Below are 22168 nucleotides of genomic sequence, written 5' to 3'. Positions count from 1 at the left end.
GTGATCTGGATGTCTCGCCCCCTAAGCCAGTCGTGGTGTTCGCTGCTGCTTTTGCACCTCTGACATCTCCTGTATTTAGAATAAAATAGTCGATATTTCAGCTTATAATGCCGCTGGATAAGCTGAGGTCAAGGAATCAGCTGTTCATAGTCGATGACCTTGATCAAGCAACTTAAAACAACATAAAAGCTATTTCCAGACTTTGTGATAAAAGCTGTAGTTGTCATATAAAATGACTCACTCTAGCAAGTGGCTCCGCCAGGTTTCACTCTTTTCCTGTTCTTAGTGTGTCTCTGCATGAACAGAAGAGAGAGAGAGAAGACGTGTTGAGCGTGTGTGTAAGTGTATGTAGTGAGCAGTGCACGCGTCTGTGCTCAGGTGGCAGACACCCTAGGTAAATCATTTCAGATCCATTTATTCCGAGACCTGTTTGCGGACGACACCTGCACAACGCTGCCAAAAAAGTGTCATAATGTCAGCCACTTCATTCTGACCCCCCGTCTGAGGCACGCACGTGTGTGTGCATGTGTGTGTGTGTGTGTGTGTGTGTGTGTGTGTGTGTGTGTGTGTGTGTGTGTGTGTGTAAATATCTGCAGTGGTATGGTGTTCTGTTTGTGTAAGGTAGCGAATGTCTTTCATTCAGAGAAACAGCAGAATCTTCTCAGTCATGTTGTATTACAGCGTTGCGCTCAATGTGTTAAATCTAGCTTTACTCCAGAGGCTAACTAGTTAATTTAATTGCTCTAATCAACAAACCGATGCTAAAAAGGAGGATTCTTTGGTTCTTAAAGAGCAAATTAATTTATGAAATGACTGAGATCAGATTAATGGTATTTTTAGTCCGGATGAATTTATGTTTTTTGATATGACAGCTGTCTAATCTGTGTTCAAAATGAGCCCCGTTTGCTCGTGTCATTTGCACGCTGACAGTCAGTTGTGACAGTTGTAAAGTGTTCTTGAAAAACCGTTCGACGTGGACACTCAAGGCAGCCAGACGAAAGATTTGCAAGCTGTGATGTCTGTGTGTCAAATTACTTATCTCGCTAAGCATATGCTGGCACTTCAGAATCATATACTTCAAAACCCGCAGCCTTCAAAAGCGTCAAAACGGACTGTCTTATTCAACACATCAGTCATGTAGCCACCAGCAAAATGAGCGAGATGTCATTTGCACTCAACAAAAAGCTTCGTGAGACATTTTAAGACACTCTTGATGACTGTTTCAATTTGGAGAGACTGTTAATGATATCGTCTCAGCTTTTTTTTCCCCCCTTCAGATACAAGTGAGAGACAAAGACTTCTTAGATGTGCACTTCAGCTAAATCTTAACCAATTATTAATTTGAATCCTGAAGACAATTACACAGCTGTTGCCCTGGGTTTCGGGAGGGTTTTTTTGTTTTGTTTTGTTTTTAAAGAGCAAGCTGATCTGAGGGTCAATGCAGTCTGCAACTAATGACAAAAACTTAAATAATTATATTCTCCATCAGGCAAGTGCAAATGGTTTGTGCCAACACAAAGCCTTTTTTTGTAACGAGCCTAAAATACACAAATGTGACCTAATGATAGAAAAAAAACAACAAAATATCTTTAGCAAACAACACCCACTGTGTTTTTCATTCCCTGATTTCTTTTGTTTGAACCCCCATTACACACACACGCACACGCAACACACCAGCTCTGAGCAAATATCCCACGTGCTGTTCCAAGTGTTACGGAGGGCTAAACTATTTCATTGTGCTAATTGGCCAATGTCATTCCTGACGTTTGGATAAACAGCCAAAAAGAAGGAAAGCTGAGACAAATGGTGGCTAATTAAAGTGTGTGTGTGTGTGTGTGTGTGTGTGTGTGTGTGTGTGTGTGTGTGTGTGTGTGTGTGTGTGTGTGTGTGTGTGTGAGAGAGTGAGTGAGTAAAAGAGGGAGAGAGACCAGCTGAAATATAGAGCAGCAAAACACCCAGCTTGACAAAAGAAACAACTACTTCATGCTGTGGAAACTTAACATGAAAAAAACAAAAAAACTACTTTCTGCTTTCTTTGAAATCCTGAACTTTTCTCTAATTGGGTTTGTATTTTCTTCAGCGCTGGCAGGGAGAGAAAGTAAAATGATAGTTGGTTTAGACTAATTCGGACAGAGGCAAGCATGTTTTAGAAGTATTTCTATTTCTCTGTGCGCGGGTGCCGTCTCTCTCCTGGCTCGCCCTGTCTGAAGACATCAGATGAAGACTCATTTGAAGGAACGTAGAGAGGAACGAAAGGAAGCAAACCTTTAAAATGAGCCGAGGCATGTTTGAACTCTGACCCACTGGGGACATTTGTTTTCAGAGTCAGCGTGTCGGTCCACCACATCATCCCCCAGGAGATATCTTCCTCACCGTTTCTCTACTGTGCTAGTTTCACCTCATGTTACAGCTTCTGTCTCTCTCTCTCCCTCTCTCTCTCTCTCTCTCTCTCTCTCTCTCTCTCTCTCTCTCTCTCTGTATCTGACTCACACACGTGGATACAAACACACACATATAATCCTTCAAACCCATTGCCCAGCCCCCTCCTCGCCTTTCCCGCATTTGACCACTTGTCAAGGGATGTTTATGGGCCATTGTTTGCAGTGCTGATGATCATTGTCACTGGCTGATTCCATTACCCACACCCTTCTGATGGATGGGGCCTACCCTGACGTCCACTGATATGGGTGTCCTTGACCACTGGGGCAGACACATTCAATGGAGGGGGCAGAGGGGTGTGAGAGTTTGCGCTGTTATGTTGTGATTTTTATATTCTGTTGGAGCGGATGTAGAATCATTTTTTTAAGCCTTTATCAAGATGTTGACATAGAAGAATAGTGGTCAATTATTATTATTATGCTATTAAAATAGAGTGTATGAGATCATTTCTGAAATTAAAGCAGAAATCTGTTTCCGAAGATGCGATAAGGTTCACATTAATTGATGGATTGATCGAATGTTGTAGCTGGAAGAGAAACTGATTTGTAGTGTGGGAACAGATAACCGTGTAAGGCCCACACCCTCCACCGCTGACATCATATATGGTGTCATACCACACACACACACACCGAGAATCTGATCATGTTTTGTCAAGCAGAGGCAACAGTTCCAAGGCAGGATGGCATTCAAGTCTTCAGGAGAAATGTTTTGTCAACTCTGTCCCCGTGAGAGTTTGCCGCAATTTTGATGGCATCACATTTTTATACTTACACATCACAATACACATGCAGGCACTCATGCACATATATTTGTAGATAAATTAGCACATTGTAATTTTAAATGTTTCCTTTTGTCCAGCCGCATTCTCTCGTTATACGTCTTGTTTTGTATTTAGAATGATGCCGGAATAAAAACAAGCTGTTTGTGCCAATGTTTCTATTCTACACTACACGCTAAAACCTTTTTACCATGTTTTTTGATTTTCTCTTGAATTTTGCATCAGAAGAAAACTGGACATGGAAACTAAACGAATGCTGCTGTCCAATATAATTTTAGCCACTTCAGACTGAATACCCAGTCACAGGTTAGAGTCGGTTGAATGAAACATTGTGAACTGAAATCTCATAGTATATCTTGGTTAAAAACTAACAGTGATATTTTTGGTCATTTCTGTTGCATTTACTGATAATATTTATGATACAAATTAGTGGATTTGAGGCAATTTGTGAAGTGAGACCAAACTGAAAGTGTGAACAAACAGATGCCATGTTAGCTTGTAGCAGCAGCTAGCGCTAGCCCTGTTAGAGACAGCAAAACTTACAACTCCACCTCCAGCCAGTGCAGCAGATTGTCACAGCCATGCTGATTCCGTCCTCTCAGCCGTGGCTTCATCTGCACTTTTTGCTTTTTTTGGTGCAAAACATAGCAAGTCCCAAGTGCCAGCAGCTGACGCTGACAGTTGTGTTTGCTCGTGTGCTAAGCCACGTTTGATCCTGCAAGTTTTTGTATACTTACTTGTATGTATTCTGACGGTTGAAATATTAGAAGTTTGTAAACTCTTGCACCATGTCGGCGGACTGCAGAGCGTCAAACATTATTTGAAAATGCCGCCTCAGTCTCATTGAGTTGGTGGTCCCAAATCATTTCAACAGATGAGCTTGAGGTGAAGGAAACACTCAGAAATCACCCATCACAGACAGACAACTGCAATTACCGATGGGTTAGGACGGTCGCGGACTTTAACAGACACGGGCCGTGATGTAGTGTGAATGAAGGACTGTTGATAGCTAAAACATTTACCACGACTCCAGCAATCATCATTTTTCAGTGAGCGGGGCGTCATTGATCAGGATGATATCTGGTGGTGGAGGGGGTAACGTGTAGTTAAAGGAACATTTTTAACAAGCTTCTTCGGCATTTCCCCCCAAAACGGCCACATAAAGACTTTCCATTATTATTCTGAACAAAGACAGATTCTCTTTCTATCCCTCAGATCTGTCTTTTGTCATCTCGTCCACAACGGATAGATTACTTTTCTCAGGAAATAGCTTCCCTGCATCAGACCAAATAATATGAGATAGAAACAAGGGCAGATGCTGCTCTTTGATGAAGACATTAGCTCCACTTTATGTCCTAATGACAGTGGAGCCATACCATGACTACCATGTGGACTTTTCTGTTCCTTTAAGACAATGCCAACACTCAGAGAATAACAGGAAAACCCAAGCCTCCAATAAAACTAACATTAATGGCATGGCAATATGCAAAGCTATGCTAATTTTATGCACACTGTCAACCTACATAGTGGCTGTTCTTCGTTCATTTCAAAAGATATGACTGCAATTAGACGACAATTGATTGAAATCATTTGCGTTTTATGGTTTTGTTACTTTTGAGAGCTGACAGGGTGTTGTACAATTCACTGACAGTATATTTTCACTGCTTGGGGAGATTAACTGCTATTATTGACCCTAATGCAAACCAACGGGTAGTACATTTCAAACAAACTCTTCAACATCTCAGAAATTTGCATGTGGTGTGTCATTTACCATATTCCCTGATTACCTAATGATTTATGCTGTACCGTAACACGCAGTGGCCTTTCAAAGCAACGCGTGTAGTGCACCTTTAGAGTGACTTAACACGTCTGAGACGGAGAGAAATTGAAATGATAGTTTAAGGGCTGCAGGGAAAAGACAAGTCTTATCAGTTAAGACTTGCTTTGTATGTAAGTTTTTTTTTTTTTTTCGCTCCTCTCCTTGGAAGGCAGGGGTGCAGTTGATGAATTCTTAAGCAGATCTGGCTGATAATTGTATTTCATAACTGTCATGCGGAGAGGGACTGTCCGCTGAGAAGCTATTTGTGTCACTGCATCTCTCTCTCTCTCTGTCTCCATCTTTCTCTCTCTCTCTCTCTCTCTCCCTCCCTCTCTCTGCAGCCTCTTCAATAAAACTCAAATCACGACAGAGATTGTTAAGTCTACCTCCAAGATTATTAAATCCAAATGGAGAATTTATGGGTGACACTTCATAACAATTAATCTGAGATGCTTGATTAATAAAGTTCGCTCAGCCCCCCTCGTTCTCTCCTCCCCTACCCTCCCCATCACTAAAGTTGTCCTGGTTGAGTGGGATGGAGGAGAAGGAGGAGGGGAACAGACATACGGGTGGCAGGATGGTTGTCAGGGACGACATGAGTGTCATTCTTTTTGATTAATGGAGCATTGTGACCCCGCCCCTAACCCTCCTCCTCTCCCACTATGCCCACTCTCACCTCTGCAAAACTCCCTCCCCAATAACAGGTAAAAATAGATGTGGGCCAAGTTGTTCTCTCCATTTGGATTCATGTTAAGATATGATGTGATGGTGGGGGGAAAGATAGATGGTACGGGGGAAAAGGGGAAAAGAGAAAGATGGAGAAATGGAAAGAAAGAAAAAGGAGAGGCAGAGAGACAGATTTTTGGAGAATGTCACCTAGCTAACCTTGTCACCATGTTAAGTCAGCTGTGATTAATTAGTTGAGTGAGACTGAGCAATTAGGTCATGAGTGTGTGTGTACCACCGTGCGTGTGTAAGTGTGTGTGTGTGTGTGTGTGTGATTTCAAGCTGAACTTTGTGTGAATTATGTGCCTCAAAGAGATGGACCAACCTGACACGGATAATCGTTCCGATACAGACTTAAACAGCTGCATCGAGTACCGTGACAATGAGACCCATGGACCAAACTGTTTGTTTGTGCTAATTTTTACACGTTTTCTTTTCATTTGCTGCGGTTCTATCATTTAATTTTAGAATTTCAATGAAGAAATATTAACCCAGTAAATTCAAATCCATGCATCTATTTTGTTCTCCTACATTTTTCAAATTTAAGAGAGTAATTTAGGTTTAAGACAAGCCTGATGTTTCCTTACACATGAAGAATGACCCAGTCTTAAATACAGTGGTACTCATGGCTCGTTAATTCAACACTGGTCTTGAATCTGTGCTCAGCCGTTACCCAAAGACACAGCTTTGGTGTCTATCTGGAATCTTGAGGCGCATCTTAAAAATTGGGACATCATTTAATCAATGAAGATCATCAAATGTTTTGACCAATTAAGTCACCGTTGTTCAGTCATAAAACAGGTAATTAAAAAAACATATTTTAGAAGCTGCATTTTTTTTGTCACCAAAATCACTGTAATGATTGCAGAATTATCTGCTGCTCATTTGTGTATGTTAAATTAATCCGATTATTTATTCATTATTTCAGCTGTATGAACGCATATGTTGTTACCGTCTGACAGCCAGTCTGACGAGCGGCTTGTTTTTCATGCAAATTTATAAAACATTTCCTTTTTTTTTTTCTTTTTTGTCGTGTTTGCAAAACAAAAAACTCGAACGCTTAAAAGTCAGCGAGGGGGGGAAAAAAATGTCTCCGTGGTGCATTATGGCAGAAAAAGCCCCATATTCATTTGAAAGAGTTTAGGGATAAGAAAGCCTCAGACAAATCCTTGAACCAGTAAAGATCATATTTAACAATGATGGCTATATATTTTCCTTTTTGCAATTAAAGAGTCCCTCTGTGTAATTTAATGCTTCTTTTCAAGTGTTGGGTCCCCTGAGACTTGGCCTGTAGCTATGCCATCGCTCTTGGTGATTATCATTAATGAATGTCGGCGAGGACCATCCCTCAATGTGACTAGGGAGGAAACACAAGCCCTAATTAAAGGTTCCTATTCATAAATATATGCCTCAAACTACACGGATCGACCGGCGCTGCGCACACAAGTCATTTTAATGTCAGAAAAAGCAGCGTTTTAAGAGCATTTTCTTTCTTAATGTACAGCACACCAGCAGCAATGACAGATTTGGCAACCAAAGCCCACAGCAAGGGATCTGCACAATTTGAGATTTGCAGATTTAAATTTAGTGGAAAAGCTTGAAGATTAGGATGCTCTAATTTGACACACAAGAGGGCTGATAAAACTTCTAAGTGAACACTACTATCCAGTTTTTGCATGTAATCCTCAAGAGTTGTTATTGCAGAAAAAAAATGGTACAGGGAGCCCCTTGTGTTCAGATGTCGTCCTCACCTGAGAAATGCAAATATTTAGAAAATAAACAGATTACAGGACGTCACCAAAGTAGGAAATTATCTTTATTTTGTATCATAAAAAGTCATCATTTTTTAAGTGCACTAAATGCAGACTGACAACAGCTCTTGTAAGCGATGGCATTGTCACATTCTTTGACAAAACTATCGGTAATTGTTATGTGAAGAAGATCATGTTAACATCGGGGATAATATTGAGTCTGTCTGAATGTTTTGCTTCAACGGGGCTCGAGAAATCTTGTCGGAAAAGAAAAAAAAGCTTGGTGAGACAAACATTTGGCTGCTTCTCTTTCCTCCTTAATGGCTGAAAAATGCTAATTGGAGTGCACGTGTCAAAGAAAACAAAAGGCAAGGGAGGAGAAGGAAGGAGTGTGCATGTCAGGAAGGCTGGTATTTTGAAACGTGAAATATGTCACTTTATTCAAGCAAGATTGTAAGATTTTATTTTTACCAAGGTTGTTCCAGGAAGCAGGAAATCTCGCTTTCACACGACATGTATGTGTTTCTAAGCACAGATGAAGTTTGGCCTGTAATGGTATGTCACTTAGCTTTAATACTGAAAGCATTACAAGGATAAGAAAAATCTGATCATATAGAGAAGTTCCTTCAGTTTCTATAAAATGACTGAATGCCTCCAATCCCATAGAGACGCCAGTCGTTTAATAAACTTGCATCTGTCACCACTGCACAGCATTTCATCACACACTTTGTCCAAACTGACAAAAAAGAAAAAAAAAAAAAGCTCAGGTAGGGATTACAAACCTTTAATTGCGTTGTCAAAACTACAGCAACATATCATTTTAAGGCTACACATTAAACAAGTCATGGAAAAGTAAATCTCTATAAAATATCAAAAACCCTTCTCTCTCCATACTCACACTTGGCATTTTAATTATGCAGTCTTATCTGATAGATGTGGAGATATAGCTCATGTCAAAGTTAGAGCCTCTTCTTTATTAATTTTTTTATTATATATCCTTATATTCAGGCTGTCAATGAGTGTCTGGGATCTGATAGGACCCATCATTGATTGAAGATTACTCAAGATTATGAAGAGAGGTATTACCATAAGACGTAAGCCTTCATCATTCCAGATGTTATTTACATGAATATATTCCGTCTCAGTCCACCCAAGTTTGGACGTCCGGCGCTGTGGAAGGTCCCTGTATGACTAACATAAAAAAAAGGTTTGTCAAAAAGCATATTACAGACTCGCTAAACACCACAGAGCCCAAAGAACCCACGTGTGGTGTTCTCAGCTCGTACTTGCATGCCAAAGGAAGCCAAAGCCTTTGACATCAGAGGTTTGTGATTGCAAAATAGCTCAAGCGGTTAGCCACGGGCCAAAATATGCAACACAGAATTATTTATTTATGACTATTAAGAGGTACGCATTAAATTTTTTTGGTTTATGTCAACATGTTTTTTTGTCCATACTGTATACTTTGCCAAAAGCAAGATCATTTAAAAACAAATAAATACATGAAATGAACCGAAATGCATCCATTTTGCACATTTAAAAGTTGACAAATTATTTCCTGAGGGAGAAGTGTAATGATCTAGAAATATGGCTGGATGTTTTGTTTTTTTGTTTGTTTTTTTTAAATTCTAGAATAACTTCTTTTTTATTTTTCAGGCCATTGTCCAGATATCAAATGAGGAGCATAAATTAAATCATTTGAGTTTGAGTGTGTCAACTTTTCCCTAACAAGGTCCCTCACCTGATTTGGCAACGTCTCAATGGAACTCACTAGCTCTTATAAACAGCTTCTTTAGACGGCTGTGTCACACCTAGAGAGACAAGAGAAGAGACAAAAGGAAGTAGAGGATATATGTAAATATACATTAGGACTGCATGGATGTTCTCTCCCCGTCTCTTCACACCCGAGAGAAGGAAACAAGATGACGTGTCATCAGGCTGTCAGTGTGGCGCAGTGTGTGGAAGAGGCACGTCGTGTATACATGTCGGGGGTGGCGGTGTGTTCGTCTTTTGTCATATATGCACATGGACGCGGGTGGCTGCATCACGGGAAGTGTGACTACTGTAGCAAGCAATTTGGATCATAGTGCTCTGATCGTATGTGGCTGGCTGTTTGAAAATACACATTCGAGGTCATGATGCGTGGTAGACATGAGGTCAGAGGTCGCAGGGAGAGCGGGACAAATCCTCAGATGTTACATCTCTGTTCTCAAGTGTTTATCTGTGACTTTGCTCACTAACACTGCAGATGTGTAGAAATCATACAGTGGTAAAAGTCACGGTTGAAAGTGTGTGTGCGTGTGTGTGTGTGTGTGTGTGTGTGTGTGTGTGTGTGTTCTTCATAATACTGCAATTCAGCCCTGAAATATTATTCATCGGTTCATAAAAATGTATTTTAATTTTCGAGAGAACCAGCAACTTTACTGGGTGAATTATATCTGCTTAAAGAGCCATAAATTCTTCTTTGAGAAAAATAATAATGTTCAGTTTTGATTGACTCGGTCAGAGAGGGTTTTTTTTACTTGACTACGTGTTTATTATTCAGGTTTCCACTGATGATGATTATCACTCACAATGACCCCAATAATATTCATTCAGTTGAATTATTAACTTTCTAACACTTTAAGCGTACGTTGAAAAATTAAAAGCTTTGTAAAAGTAGAATTGATTTTTGTTGGAGTGGAATGTTCAGTGCAGTGGGCGGTCGGTGTAGAAGTCTTGTTAAGAGATGGGAAAGAGTGAAAAATAAGAAGATGGTGAAGAAAGAACGGAATTAAGAAAGTTTCAGAGAAATAAAAATGTAGAGGTTTTCCACAAATAAAAGACAGAAACAACAAAATCTTTTGCTGTGATTTGTTTTCTGCAGAAGTTCTGCGCTAGTAGTATATATCAATACAGACTTAGTTCTTACCTCTGCCTCTGGTACCTCATGACCCCCCCTGCTGGCCCTGGATCAGACCCTACACAAGCTCCTCTGTGGTGTGTGTAAAAACCCTCCTACCTTTAGAGAAAGGGACGATGACTTGCCCACTGATCTAAACATAAATGTACAATTGAGAAGAAGAAAATCCTGCATCTGTTTATTTTGTACCGGACACCAGATGTACTCGTTTCTAATCTAACTTCAATTTAAAGTCACTGAATAAAAAAGCAGCTTGTACCTCCGTGAGCTGGTTCTGTTGTCATACTGTGTTCTATACGGTGAAACTGGTCACTTAACGCCTTGAAATGACGGGATGAATCAGTTTACATCTGCAAAAGTCATGCAGCTTTCATGTTTTGTGGTGGAGGAATTGCAGCAGTAACTCATGTCTATACACACTCAGTACACACACACACACACACACACACTTTATCTCTCAAAAATAACAAAATTGTTCATATGGTCATCAAAGAATGTTGTAAATTAAGCAGATTACATTAGACCTCATCGATGTGGGTTCATTTCCAGTGTTGATCTGGACTTCAAATCTAACAAAGTGACGTCGAACAAACTCAGCCTCGGTGTGTGTTACATTGGGCACAGAGATAATAACGAGCTGCCCTCCTGTCCGTCCGTCCGGCTGTTTGTCTGTCTGTCTACGTGCAGACGAATTATCAGTGACGTAAGTAGGCTCCATCAATCAGCGGGCAGGCCGCTTTGACAGACAGGGATAGGCAGATGTTGGGGCGGTTCTTTTTTTTTCTCCCCCCCCCCCCTTTTTTTTTTGTGTAACCACATAATAAGCGACCTCGGATATCTCCCAGCCAGCACACACAGCAGGTTTCACTGAGGAGCAGCGGTTCAACAAACACCAACCATCTTGGGTGCGTAACGTGAACCGGGGTTGTTGTTCGAAAACGCAAAGTTGTCCCGAAAAAAAAATTAACTCTGAAACTCACCCACAAATCGACGGGAGTTTGTAATCCAGTTGGGTGTCAAGTGATCCGCTCCTGTCCCAGACTGGAGCCGGTGTAGCGGCGTGAATAATGTGGTTAAGTCCAATGGCTGCAGACAGAAGAAAGAAAGGCATGCTGGCCACTTTCCACGCCATCCAAGTTATGTTGTGATAGTCACGAAACCCTCATCGCTCTCAAGCATTAAATAAACTTCTTCTTTTCTGTTGTTTGGCTGCTCTTCTCCTCAGTCGCTCCAGTAAACACGTTTGCGATATCGTTAGTGCCCTTTTATAAACACTTTGCAGTGGGCAATAGTTTGGACGGACGGAGCGCAGGCTAATGGAGCCTCCTGTGGATTCAGAGCCCCTCCCCTTCACCACAAGCCCCTACTAAGGTGTAACGAATCGATCCGCAACCTCTTTGTCCCGCTAAAGAGGTCACTGAAAAATATCCACATTCTTGCAAACTTTTACACAAAGAGCTGATGTGCAGCACAATGAAGCTCCGGCATCGTCCTCTCTTATTATTATTATTATTATTATTATTATTATTATTTGTCTTTTAGTTTTCATTCCAGGAAAACCAGTTAAGTTTTCCACAAAAAAAACTAATTGCTCCTAAAGTTTAAAGGGATTTCCTGATTCATGAATTCAATGTATTCCGATGCAGTAATCAATCAAAGTTTAGGCAGGATCCACATCTATCACGGAGTATTTACTGCTGCATTCATTTGACTTTTTAGTGGAAATCACAAATGCATGACCGCCTTTTTTTTTTTTTTTTTTTTACTTTTGTTTTAAACTCTTACACACGCGCTCGATGCAACTTTATTCATTTTATATGGTTTTAGTGCAAATTCAGTATCCACCGCTATGTGCATATACAGGCTACGCGGGGACAGAAGGGCGTAGGAATGAAAGCCATGATCCTGGTAAACAATTAGAGCAGCAGATTGACAGGTGGGCTCTGACTGTCAGGGTGACGCTTGTTGAAGGGGTGGAGTAAAGGAGAGGCCGGAAAGGCAGCTGGATGTGTCTGTCTATCAGTGAGAGCTGTCTGAACGCAGAGCGCATCACCGATGTGCGCACATTTCACTGCGGAGAGAGACCCTCGTTGCGCTCGCTTAGACGATATATTAATAATAAACACACACACACACACACACACAGGATATAACAACAATAACTGCGGTGCAGAGGGCGGGCCCGTTCGCTGGTGTTTTCTGGTGACTTTCTGAGATATTCGTCAAGTGTCCATGTTGACACTCGGACAGACAGCGTAATGTGAGTATTTCATTATCCACGGGGTGTTTGCAGAGGAGCTGAGCTGATTGCGCACACACACTTGACTGACACACACACACCCAGTCCGGCTAACGTGTCACTCTTTCCTCTCTCTTTTTTTTCCTGATTTCCCCTCGCAGAGGTCTGGAGAGCGGAGCTGGCACCTGGAGGAGGGCGCAGTTTGGACTCATCGCCACCGAACGCAAGAAAGAGCAGCAACGGGTTTTTTTGTTGTTTTTTTGTTTTTGTTTTTTACTCACTTTTGTCCCAGATTAGAGGTATGAAATAGTCCGGCGAGAGGGGGTGTAAACCTCTGTTGATGGAAAGACAGCGAGGGGTTGAGGCAGCTGTCCCTCCCCGGTAGAGACCGAGATCCGCACGGAGCTTCTTACCAACCCACCCAGCGATGACTTTCGGCAGAAGTTAACGGACGAGCCGTCCTCGCTCCAAATCACCTCTGGTCTCTTTGTTTTTCCTCACCGGACAAAATCAGAGACGATAGAGATTCCACTTGCATCGGTGATACAGTTTTAAAAAAAGAAAAAGAAAGAAAAAAAGACTTCATTTACCCTGTGAGGGATCTAAGCATTTCATTCTAACACCCCGCCGAAGAACTGAGGAAGCGCTACTTGCTCTGATTTCTTCCCGTTGCACCGGTTTCCTTTCCAGTTCGTCTGCAATTTTGATCTCTGCATGAAAAGTCAAACGGAAAGTCTCGCAGCAGCATGCCGAGGAGAAAGCAGCAAGCACCGCGACGGTCAGCAGGTAAGCCCCGGTCCTGCAAACAAACACACCCCCACCCACCCACCCCCAGTCAGATGCACTTTATTGCCCCCCACAGACACACCAAAGAATCAGGAATCAAGTGTGAAAGGACAAACTGTAAGAACAGGATCTTTATCTTGGAAGTGCCAGGTTTATTCTGCTCGTAAATCTCACCGTCATGGTTTTTTTTTTTTGTTTTCGTTGTTAGTTAGTGTGTGTGTGTGTGTGTGTGTGTGTGTGTTTCCTCTCTCTTTCTCTCTTTTTTTTTTTTTTTTTTTTTTTACTAATCTAGCGAGACATATTTGACTGGTACCGTTTCATTTACGCAGCCGTGTTTCGGTGCCAATTTTCCTCTTAGAAATACTGCACTTCAGTTTCAAGGCTTTAAAGCTGCCAGCATCCAAGTTCTCTAAACAAAGCTCATCTTATCTCATTTTTACAGGCTAATGTGTTTGATGTGTTAGTGCCAGTTAAAAGAAATATATAATATATATACATTTTTATTTATAGCAGCAAAAAGAAAGCAACGTGTCGTCAGCCTGTGTTCCGCTCGGGGATTGCCATCCTTGATTTGATGCTTGATTGATCGCCTGTCATGCGACTGCCTTTGATCTATTCATTCCTGATAAACATCAGTAAATCATTCAGCACGCAGACACGCATGCGCCCCGGCAGCTGGACTCCCTCAAAAGGATAACTTTTTGCCCCCGTCGAGGAGCAAAGAAAAGACAAATTGAAAGAAAAGTTCTCAAGCGGGATAAATACTTCTCGATTAATACCCAAGGGGGAGGGAACAAGGGAGGGGGGGGGTGTTGGAGGTTGGTGGGGCGTAGCGAGATCACACAGAAGCATCTCATGCAGAAATAGTCCCCACAACACTGCAGGGTGAGCCGGGGAAGTGACCTCTAATGACTTGACCTGGCCCCCTGTGTTTTCATCTTAAGTCCTTCCATTTGTAATGTGAACCATGAATTTGAACTGTGAGGTTTATGATTGAAATATCAAGTTTAGCTCCATAATTAATCAGCAAAGAAACTCTGATGAACAAACTGGTGTTACATTTATTCAGCTCTTCTAAGACTCTTGCTCCATGTCGACACTCGATTCAGGTAGCGTGGAGTTTTCTCCCCAAAAGTATCTCATGGCACACGTTTAGAAGAAGTCAGCTCCACCAGTTCCATGTTACTGTGTTTCCTTCTGAGGGTCCAGGCCTGCATGTCATGGTTAAGCTGACTAGACACCAACTGTTCTGCAAGAAAAAAAAAAGAAAAAAAAAGAACTGCATGTTTGCTTGAATCCATTTGATGTCCCTGGGAGATGTGTGTGATTGACACGCATTTCCAAATGACGGGAGTGCAGGCTTTGAAGTTCATGCAGTAATGACCAAAGCCGAATAAAACAGCTGTAGAATGTTAAGCAGGCGGTGGAAATGTGAGGTTAAGCAGACTTAATCAAGGTTGTGACGGAAAGACTTTGAACTCGGTGGGGCTGTAATTTCTAATTGACGCGAGGCTTTAGTGATGGATGGAGGGAAATGTGTTTGAAGAACAAGCCTGAAAATGAATAGTGCCACAAATGGTGGTGAAAGAACCCCCCCCCCCCCATTCCCCTCCCTAAAAAAAAAAAATGGAAAAAAAAAAACCAGAGCATAAAAAAGTGTTCTTGTTCCATCCTCTTCTGGTCATTCAGACGCTGAAGTGGCCCCCATTTGAATATTTAGCTCCGCCATGATTGGTTGGGTTTGTTCGTCTGTATGCTTTTAGCAGGATTACGCAGAAATTACCCGGCTGGCGTGTGTGAAACATGGCGGAGGGATGCAGAGTGGGACAAGAATAACCCTGTTTTCTTTCACATGACAAGATTTTTTTAAACGTTTCTTTTTACTTCTTAGGAAATATTACGTGAACATTTATGAGGAAAAGCCGTATTTATTATAATTTTGGAAATATTTCAAAGCTTGTGTCGGTTTATGTGGATTTTCTGCAAAACAGGGCATATTTTGACATTTTTATTGGTTTCTCAAAAAGTATTGTCCAGACCTTTTATGGAAGACAAGAAGCAACCCCATACGTAATAATTCCTGAAATATTTCCAGAGTTGTACGTTGGTGTATTTGTTTATCTCTAGCATTGGAGACAAGGCTTTTTTTTTTCTTTTTTTTTTACTTTTGCTTTTATTTCCCATGAAATGTTTTATGAAATTTTGTTAATTCGAAACAAAATCAGCTTCATTACTCGTGATAACATCTATGAATGTGTGATGAGTTTATTTGGAGTGGACTATTGGCCTTGGTGGATGTCTGCACTCTCAGAATGCACTTGCGCTTATTTAACCGTCTGTTATTTGTGGCAGACACATGCGTCAAGGAGTAATGGTCAAACTCAATTTGGCAGACTTTGTCTCTACATTACTTGATTTCCAGTTGACTAATAGTTGATCCAGAAACTTAGAAGGCTCTAGTAACATGCGAGTGTGACTCTCATGCTCACACACCTGTACTCTACAATGCATTACCAGATATTTCCAGAACCCAGGTTTGTCACTTTGTTTTTTTGCACTATAACCAAATGTTGCATCCGCTCCTCAGAGAGAGGGAGAGCTTCAATAGCTCCTTGTGTGCCATTTCAAATGGGCTCTGTTTCATCAGTCACAGTGATGATTTTATACCCTGTAATGGCGCTGTACCCTATCTAGTTTATGACCAGTGACAATACATCAGTGTTCCTTCATTTGGAACCGCATTACTGCATCTGTTAGTTTTGGCAGTTGAGTTCAGTGCAGTGCAATTTGAGCAGCAGAGAATTTTGCTGCAGTCATTTGTCGTCATTTTCAGGTTTTTGTGTGTGTGTGTGTGTGTGTGTGTGTGTGTGTGTGTGTGTGTGTGTGTGTGTGTGTGTGAGAGAAGGGTTTTGGGTTTTGTTTTTGTTTTTTTTTGTTTCTTGTCACTGGAGTGTAGTTGTGTTGAGGTATTTCTTCTAGCATGCCGGGTAATTAATGAAAGGTAAACAATACAATAATACCAAGTAATGTTTACAGCGTTAATCATTAGAATGTAATTGTATCATGAGATGGAATCGTAAAGAAAAACACTCATTTTGACGAAACAGTTAGTTGAATGGTAATAACTCGAATAAAGAACACGTTGCTTATTCAAATATCCTTTATCCAAGTACAAGCTCCTCCTCAATGCTGTGAAAATAATCTTTCTTTGCAGCTTTAATGAAAGAGCTTTGATAAAAGGTTCAATACCAACTGTATATCCAGAGAAACAGTACCTGCAACAGTGATCGAGTCACCTTTGACACTTAAGCAACTTTTTCTTCTGCTGCTCACAGAAAGCATGTAGGTGATACATGGTGTTATCAACAGCACTATAATAATAATTATTTTTAATTAGTCGATGACGGGAGACTATACAAAGAGGCCATAATTCTGTATTAGCTCTGATAACTGAGGCCACAATAGCGCCGCTGCATCTCTACACTCGCTTAAATTAACACTGTCACTCTAAGTAATGAATCTGTCAACTAATCATTCATCATGTCAGCGGGATAAAGCCGTGACACTGTGATAAATGTATTCCATTGGAGGTAAAAAGGTCTATAACTACCAAACAATATCATTTTTTATCACCTATCCCTACACAACCCCCCCAGTGATTCAGCCCGAGACGGAGCGAACTGTCCCAACACACAGTGGGATCAACCGAGATACAGTAGAGGATAAATCTATAGGGATTGACTCATCTCTCCATACTGCACTCTTCTTAAGGTTGAATTAGCCATGGAGATCTGAAACTCACCCACTTTCCTTTCACTCTTTTAGATGTGAAAGTTTAGAACTATTTGATCCTGATCTGGATTCTCATCTCCGCTGACAGCAGAGAGAGCTGTTTCTATACTGACAGATTTAGCGCAGGTCACAAGGAAGGAGAGGAGGAGAGAGAGAGAGAGAAAGAGAGACAGTGACGCGCTGTCAGACGTGACCGTGTGAAAATATGTTCTTTCATACCTGAAGATGCTAATTATTTTTCTGTCGTCTTTCACTCTTGATAGACACGTTAACTGGTCAGTTAGATTCACTCAGAAGTCGTTCACTCTCTATTAACGTCAGGAAATTTTTTTCTGGTTACAGTCAGACAATGTTGGCGCTCGCTCTCCATGTCTTTAACCCATTTGGACCTGATCCAACCTATAGGTTTAAGACCCGAGGTTATGTTTGCATGCCTCTCCTTTCGAGACCTGATGCGACTTGATGTTTTAGGTTTTGCTTGTTGAATTAAAAAAGATGATTTAATGAACACAGGGGCAAAGGTAAGTTATTTCGTATAGAAACCAAAGGTATAAGCCTTTTTTTTTTTTAATTTCGTGTTTCTATCTGGTACAGAGGCTGAGATAAAAGGGTTTCAGAGGATGTTGACATTTCTCTCAAGTTTCCTGAAAACTCTTAAGTGTTTGGAGGTTATTTACAAAAATGCTGTTGGTTTTTATTTTTTGGAGGTTTTCTTGATGTCTTAGGTCTAAATCGGCTCACGATAGATATGTAAAATATCCCAGATAGCTGAGATTTTGAGAACTTATTTACCAAATAGCAGATATTTGCAGATGATGATACTGTCTATATAAGAGTAGGTTGCTATGATATTTATACACGCTAAAATATGCGTAAACATTGTGAATAAAAAAAAACGTCGAAAAGCCCACGAACCGTACATATCTTTTTTTTTTTTCTCTCATCATGAATAAAAGATGATGAGCTAAGACGAGGAAACTTCAGCAAAACTGAGCTCGAACTAAATCGATCCAGATATTGTCAAAGAGTGAGCAATGTCTGCCAATACCGATGTTCTCCCGGTGTTATCGTGTTGGTTAATATGCATCATCTTCATTTTAAACCACACTGCTGGATTGAAAAAGGCTACACCCACTGACATCAGCGGCTGCTTAAACAGATCTCCCTCTACTGCCACTATCACTTCCTCAATGCAAAAGGAGTTTCTTAATTATGACGTGAGGGTGGGTGAGGGGGAGTTGAGTTTCCCTTCTTCCCGACGGCATCGTTAGCTGCGGTCCCTAATTATCCAGGTTGCTGACGGATCAGTGACAGGGCTCCTCCGATTAATGCAGACAAACTCTGCAAGCTGCCTTGATAGAATGAGCTCGTGTTAGCCACTACTCAACTATAAACCCAGCAGCAGAGGTGGCTCGCTGTGTGTGTATGTGACACAAATCACACCTGTAACAAAATAGTTTGGATGTGTGTTAACAACATGAACTCCAACGTGAGGCAGCTTTTTAAACACGGGTTGTTGAATTTATGTGGCTTCCAGTGAATGAGGAAGATTTCACTTTGTTTCTCCCTCTGATCTTTGCAGTAACCATTTCCAGGCTTGTTTGACAGAACAGGAACAAAGTTCTAAGACGAGCAGCGCTAATACATTTTTTTTGTTGTTACTTTTGCATTGTATTTCCTCTGCAGAAATTTAGCTCACGGCAGCTGTCAACTAAAGAAGCCAGCACCGAAAGATGACTGTTCGAACCTTGTGTTGGTTTTATCTGGATGCTTCTGATAAAGCATTAAATGACATTTGTCGGGAATTGAAGCTGTGTTGTGAAGAAAATTACTATTTGAAGTTTGCGGAGTAAGCACGTATGGGTGTGTTTATGTGTGTGTACTAGTCTGCATCGCTGAGCAAGATGAGTTTTTGCGTGTGTGTGTGTGTGTGTGTGTGTGCGCATATGAATGTGAATTATTATGATCCTGCGATAAGGGAGTGTATGTAAAGTGTCATTAAGAGTTGACATTGACTGAAGGAGTCAGTGGATATATTTGCCATCCCACACTTCACTACGCCCGTACTTTCATTTGCATCTAGTGTCAGAGCTAGCAGGCCTCCAGGAAATCAAAGACATTCACACACACACACACACACACACACACACACACAACTCTGTCCTCATCTTCGTGGAGGTTAAGTGACAAATGAAGATCGATGACTGCTCTCATGGAAAATAAAAAAGAGAGGGAGAGAGAGAGTCGTATCGAAAATATTTGAAAATTAGGCTCGCCAGCAGCAGGGTGACGATGTAAAGGCATTCAGCCCTGCCACCACAAGGTAAAACTATCCCTGAGCTTAATGAGGTTCAGAGGAAGCAGGAAAGCCTGGATTTTCACTCAAGCGCGACAAAAGAATCCTTGACAAAGAAACAAGGTTATTTTTACAGGAATAAAACTTTCAAGCGTGTTCGCTCTTAAATACATCCTGCGTGTAGGATATTGTCTGTCGTCTTATGAGAGTCTGTTTTCCATTCGCAGTGATTTCTTGGCTACAATTCAAAACAGCTGCATAACAAAAAAAAACACAATGTACAATGGGTGTGTAAAAAAAATAGAGCGCTGGTTGCTAATTATTGCTAAGCTGTATTGACAACGTCTCCTCTCTGATGAACCCAGATGAGTGATGTGAAGAGCATGAAATAAACTAATGCAATTGCTTTTCACACACTCACTGAAATGTATTCACGGCCGGATCCAGCACAAACACAGAGATGTTAAAATGCATATTTGGTTGCGTGCCTTTAGGCATGGTGTTGAGAACTGAAGGAGTCAGCATTACCAAACCTTCAGTTTTCAAGGTCTGTAGACAACTGGATATCCACTTAGAGCTGCGCCTCTTTATCATATTCTCACTAGCTGCAAAGCATTATGGGCAGTGAAACCCTCAAGGTGGAGCAGCTGCTTCACACGCATACTACCATTTCATTGTGTTGACTCACAGTTACTGTAATAATTCCAGCAGTTTTAGAGTCGAAGACAAAGGATGGGATGGGAGATGTAGAAAAGAGAGAGAAAAATGGCAAGTCATGATTTAAGAGGAGAAGACGGGGAGGTCCAGGGTACACTCGGAGGTCAGCCTGCACTCAGGGGAATGCCTGTCTCTGCTGCCGCCATGTGTGTTTTCTGGGCGTTCGTGTGTTTGTCTGTCAGTGTTCCTTTGGAGCAGTTTTATAAATGTGCTTAATCATTCTAGATATTAATTTGAGCGTGATGTTCCATCTGTGTTTTTATGAGTGTCCTTGTATGATTGATCCACTAAGCTGCTGATATTTCCATCCATCCATTTTCGGTACTGATTATCCGTTCAGGGTCGTGGGGGGGGGGGGGGGGGTGGGGGTGGGGCAGCAGAGCCTCCATCTCCATCTCCAATTTTGACATTTACACTTTTTCCAAAAAGACAAAACCACCTCAAGTGATAATACGAACAGTTTAGTGTTTTATGGACTTTGCAGTCTTCACCAAATGTTTTAATGCAGTACTTCAAAATGTGCCTCAGAATACATTGGTGGAAGCTTTTCTTATCTATTTGCAGTGCCATGAGGGGACAGCTGCAATAAAGTAAATGTGGCATATGACTGGAGGCCCTCATAGATTCAATGCTTGGGTCCATGGACTCAACTTGTACAGTAAAACGTGACGTGTGAATTGCTGGTCGAGGCTAGCATGAAGTTGTGCGGCTTCTGTTAACCAGCCTTGAACATCTGGGTTGACGCAGGGTGAGTACGTGGAGCTGTGGGTGAGAGCGGTGAAAGAGACAACAGAAGGAGAGAAAGGGGGGCTCTGAAGAAAAGGTATTAAAAGTGACAGATGAACAGGACTGGGGTAGACGTTCTCCTGCAGCAGCTGTGACTGCTGCCATTGCTGTGACAGGTGTCAATTAAGAATTACTGCCGAGGCCCTGTAGTCATTTTTTTCCTGCCCAGCTGTCTGTCTCTGTGCCTTTTTGAGAAATAACACTTTACCCTTGTCACCACGTTAGCACTTAACCATGCTCGCCCTACAAAACGAGTGCATGCCGGGCACGCTAATCGATAGCCAGTGTATTAGCAATTATTTTGGTCATTGATTTACGGTGGGGCAGAGACTCCCACTATGTTATTAGCCACTGATTATATGTGCCTTTGCCACACTCTAGACATGCACACATACTCTCACTCTGCTCTTGCTAGTATTTTTGTATTAGCTACTGTTAGTACACGTGGGGACAACTAGACACACAGTGGTGTCTTGTTTCCCTCTTGATAGCTAATGTGAGGCCTTGAACTTGTCTCAGGAGGTCCCAGGGCAACAAATAACACAATTGAATCTTGTCTTAGAGCCATTACGTAATAATCTAAGTCAAAAGAATCACTGTCTGAGTGTGACTATGGGAAAATGAAATACCTCTTTTCTCATTATCTCACAGTAGCTTATTCTCTCCTCATAAAGTGTGTGTCATTCATGTTTATAAGAAATGTTCTACACTAAGATCCCTGTTGTCCCCCTGCAGAGTCCTAACACATCTACAAGTTGCTAAACCTGCTAAATGTGTGACCAGGCCAGTTAGAGCTGAAAATGTCAGCCATTTAAAAGCAGGCGTCAACAGTGGAGTAGGAGGGTTGGCTTCTGGGACTCCAGCCGGAGTTTTTAAACCTCCAAGCCCTTCAGGTTTTTTGAAAAACTTCTGTAATTGCCCCTCAGTCTTGCTGGGTGGAACACCAAATCAGCGGATACACACGCAGCACACTGATCCATTCAGCTGAGCTGATCAGCTGACCTTTGACCCCTGCTACTCCCATTGGAAAGCACCGATCAGTTGGCTGGTCAGCGAGCAATCCAACGCCTCAGGTGACAAGTGAGAGCGAGGTAACATAGATAGAATAAATGCTGCGGACCAGGACAAGAGGAGAAG

At 41.6% G+C, this 22168-nt stretch overlaps 1 protein-coding gene and 1 long non-coding RNA gene across 5 annotated transcripts in view; one reads left to right on the top strand and one right to left on the bottom strand.

The window, feature by feature from the left end:
- Positions 1–22168, top strand: part of LOC147240599 (teashirt homolog 1-like) — a 157100-nt gene that overhangs the window by 114963 nt on the left and 19969 nt on the right. For 2 of the 3 annotated variants that reach the window (XM_086192871.1, XM_086192870.1), the window contains one exon: positions 12816–13440. In XM_086192871.1, the coding sequence (XP_086048997.1) occupies positions 13401–13440 (40 nt within the window). In that variant the 5' untranslated portion in view covers positions 12816–13400. Of the gene's footprint in view, positions 1–12434; positions 12676–12815; positions 13441–22168 lie in introns of those variants that run through there. The other variant, XM_086192872.1, reaches the window with a different exon arrangement.
- LOC147240600 (uncharacterized) lies at positions 7606–11728 on the bottom strand. Of its 2 annotated transcripts, XR_015111162.1 has the most exons (4): positions 11396–11728; positions 9255–9324; positions 8600–8704; positions 7606–8249 (listed from the first exon to the last, which is right to left on the bottom strand). It is a non-coding gene; the product is annotated as an uncharacterized LOC147240600 (long non-coding RNA). The 2 variants fall into 2 exon arrangements; XR_015111161.1 differs by having other exon boundaries at positions 7606–8704.

The sequence above is a fragment of the Aulostomus chinensis genome, chromosome 22 (genome assembly GCF_037954235.1).
Source record: "Aulostomus chinensis isolate RoL2024-O1b breed Wild chromosome 22, RoL_Achi_v1.0, whole genome shotgun sequence".
In the NCBI taxonomy this organism is placed as follows: Eukaryota; Metazoa; Chordata; class Actinopteri; order Syngnathiformes; family Aulostomidae; genus Aulostomus; species Aulostomus chinensis.
Note: the sequence above shows the minus strand (reverse complement) of the source record. Positions and strands in the feature narration are given on the sequence as shown.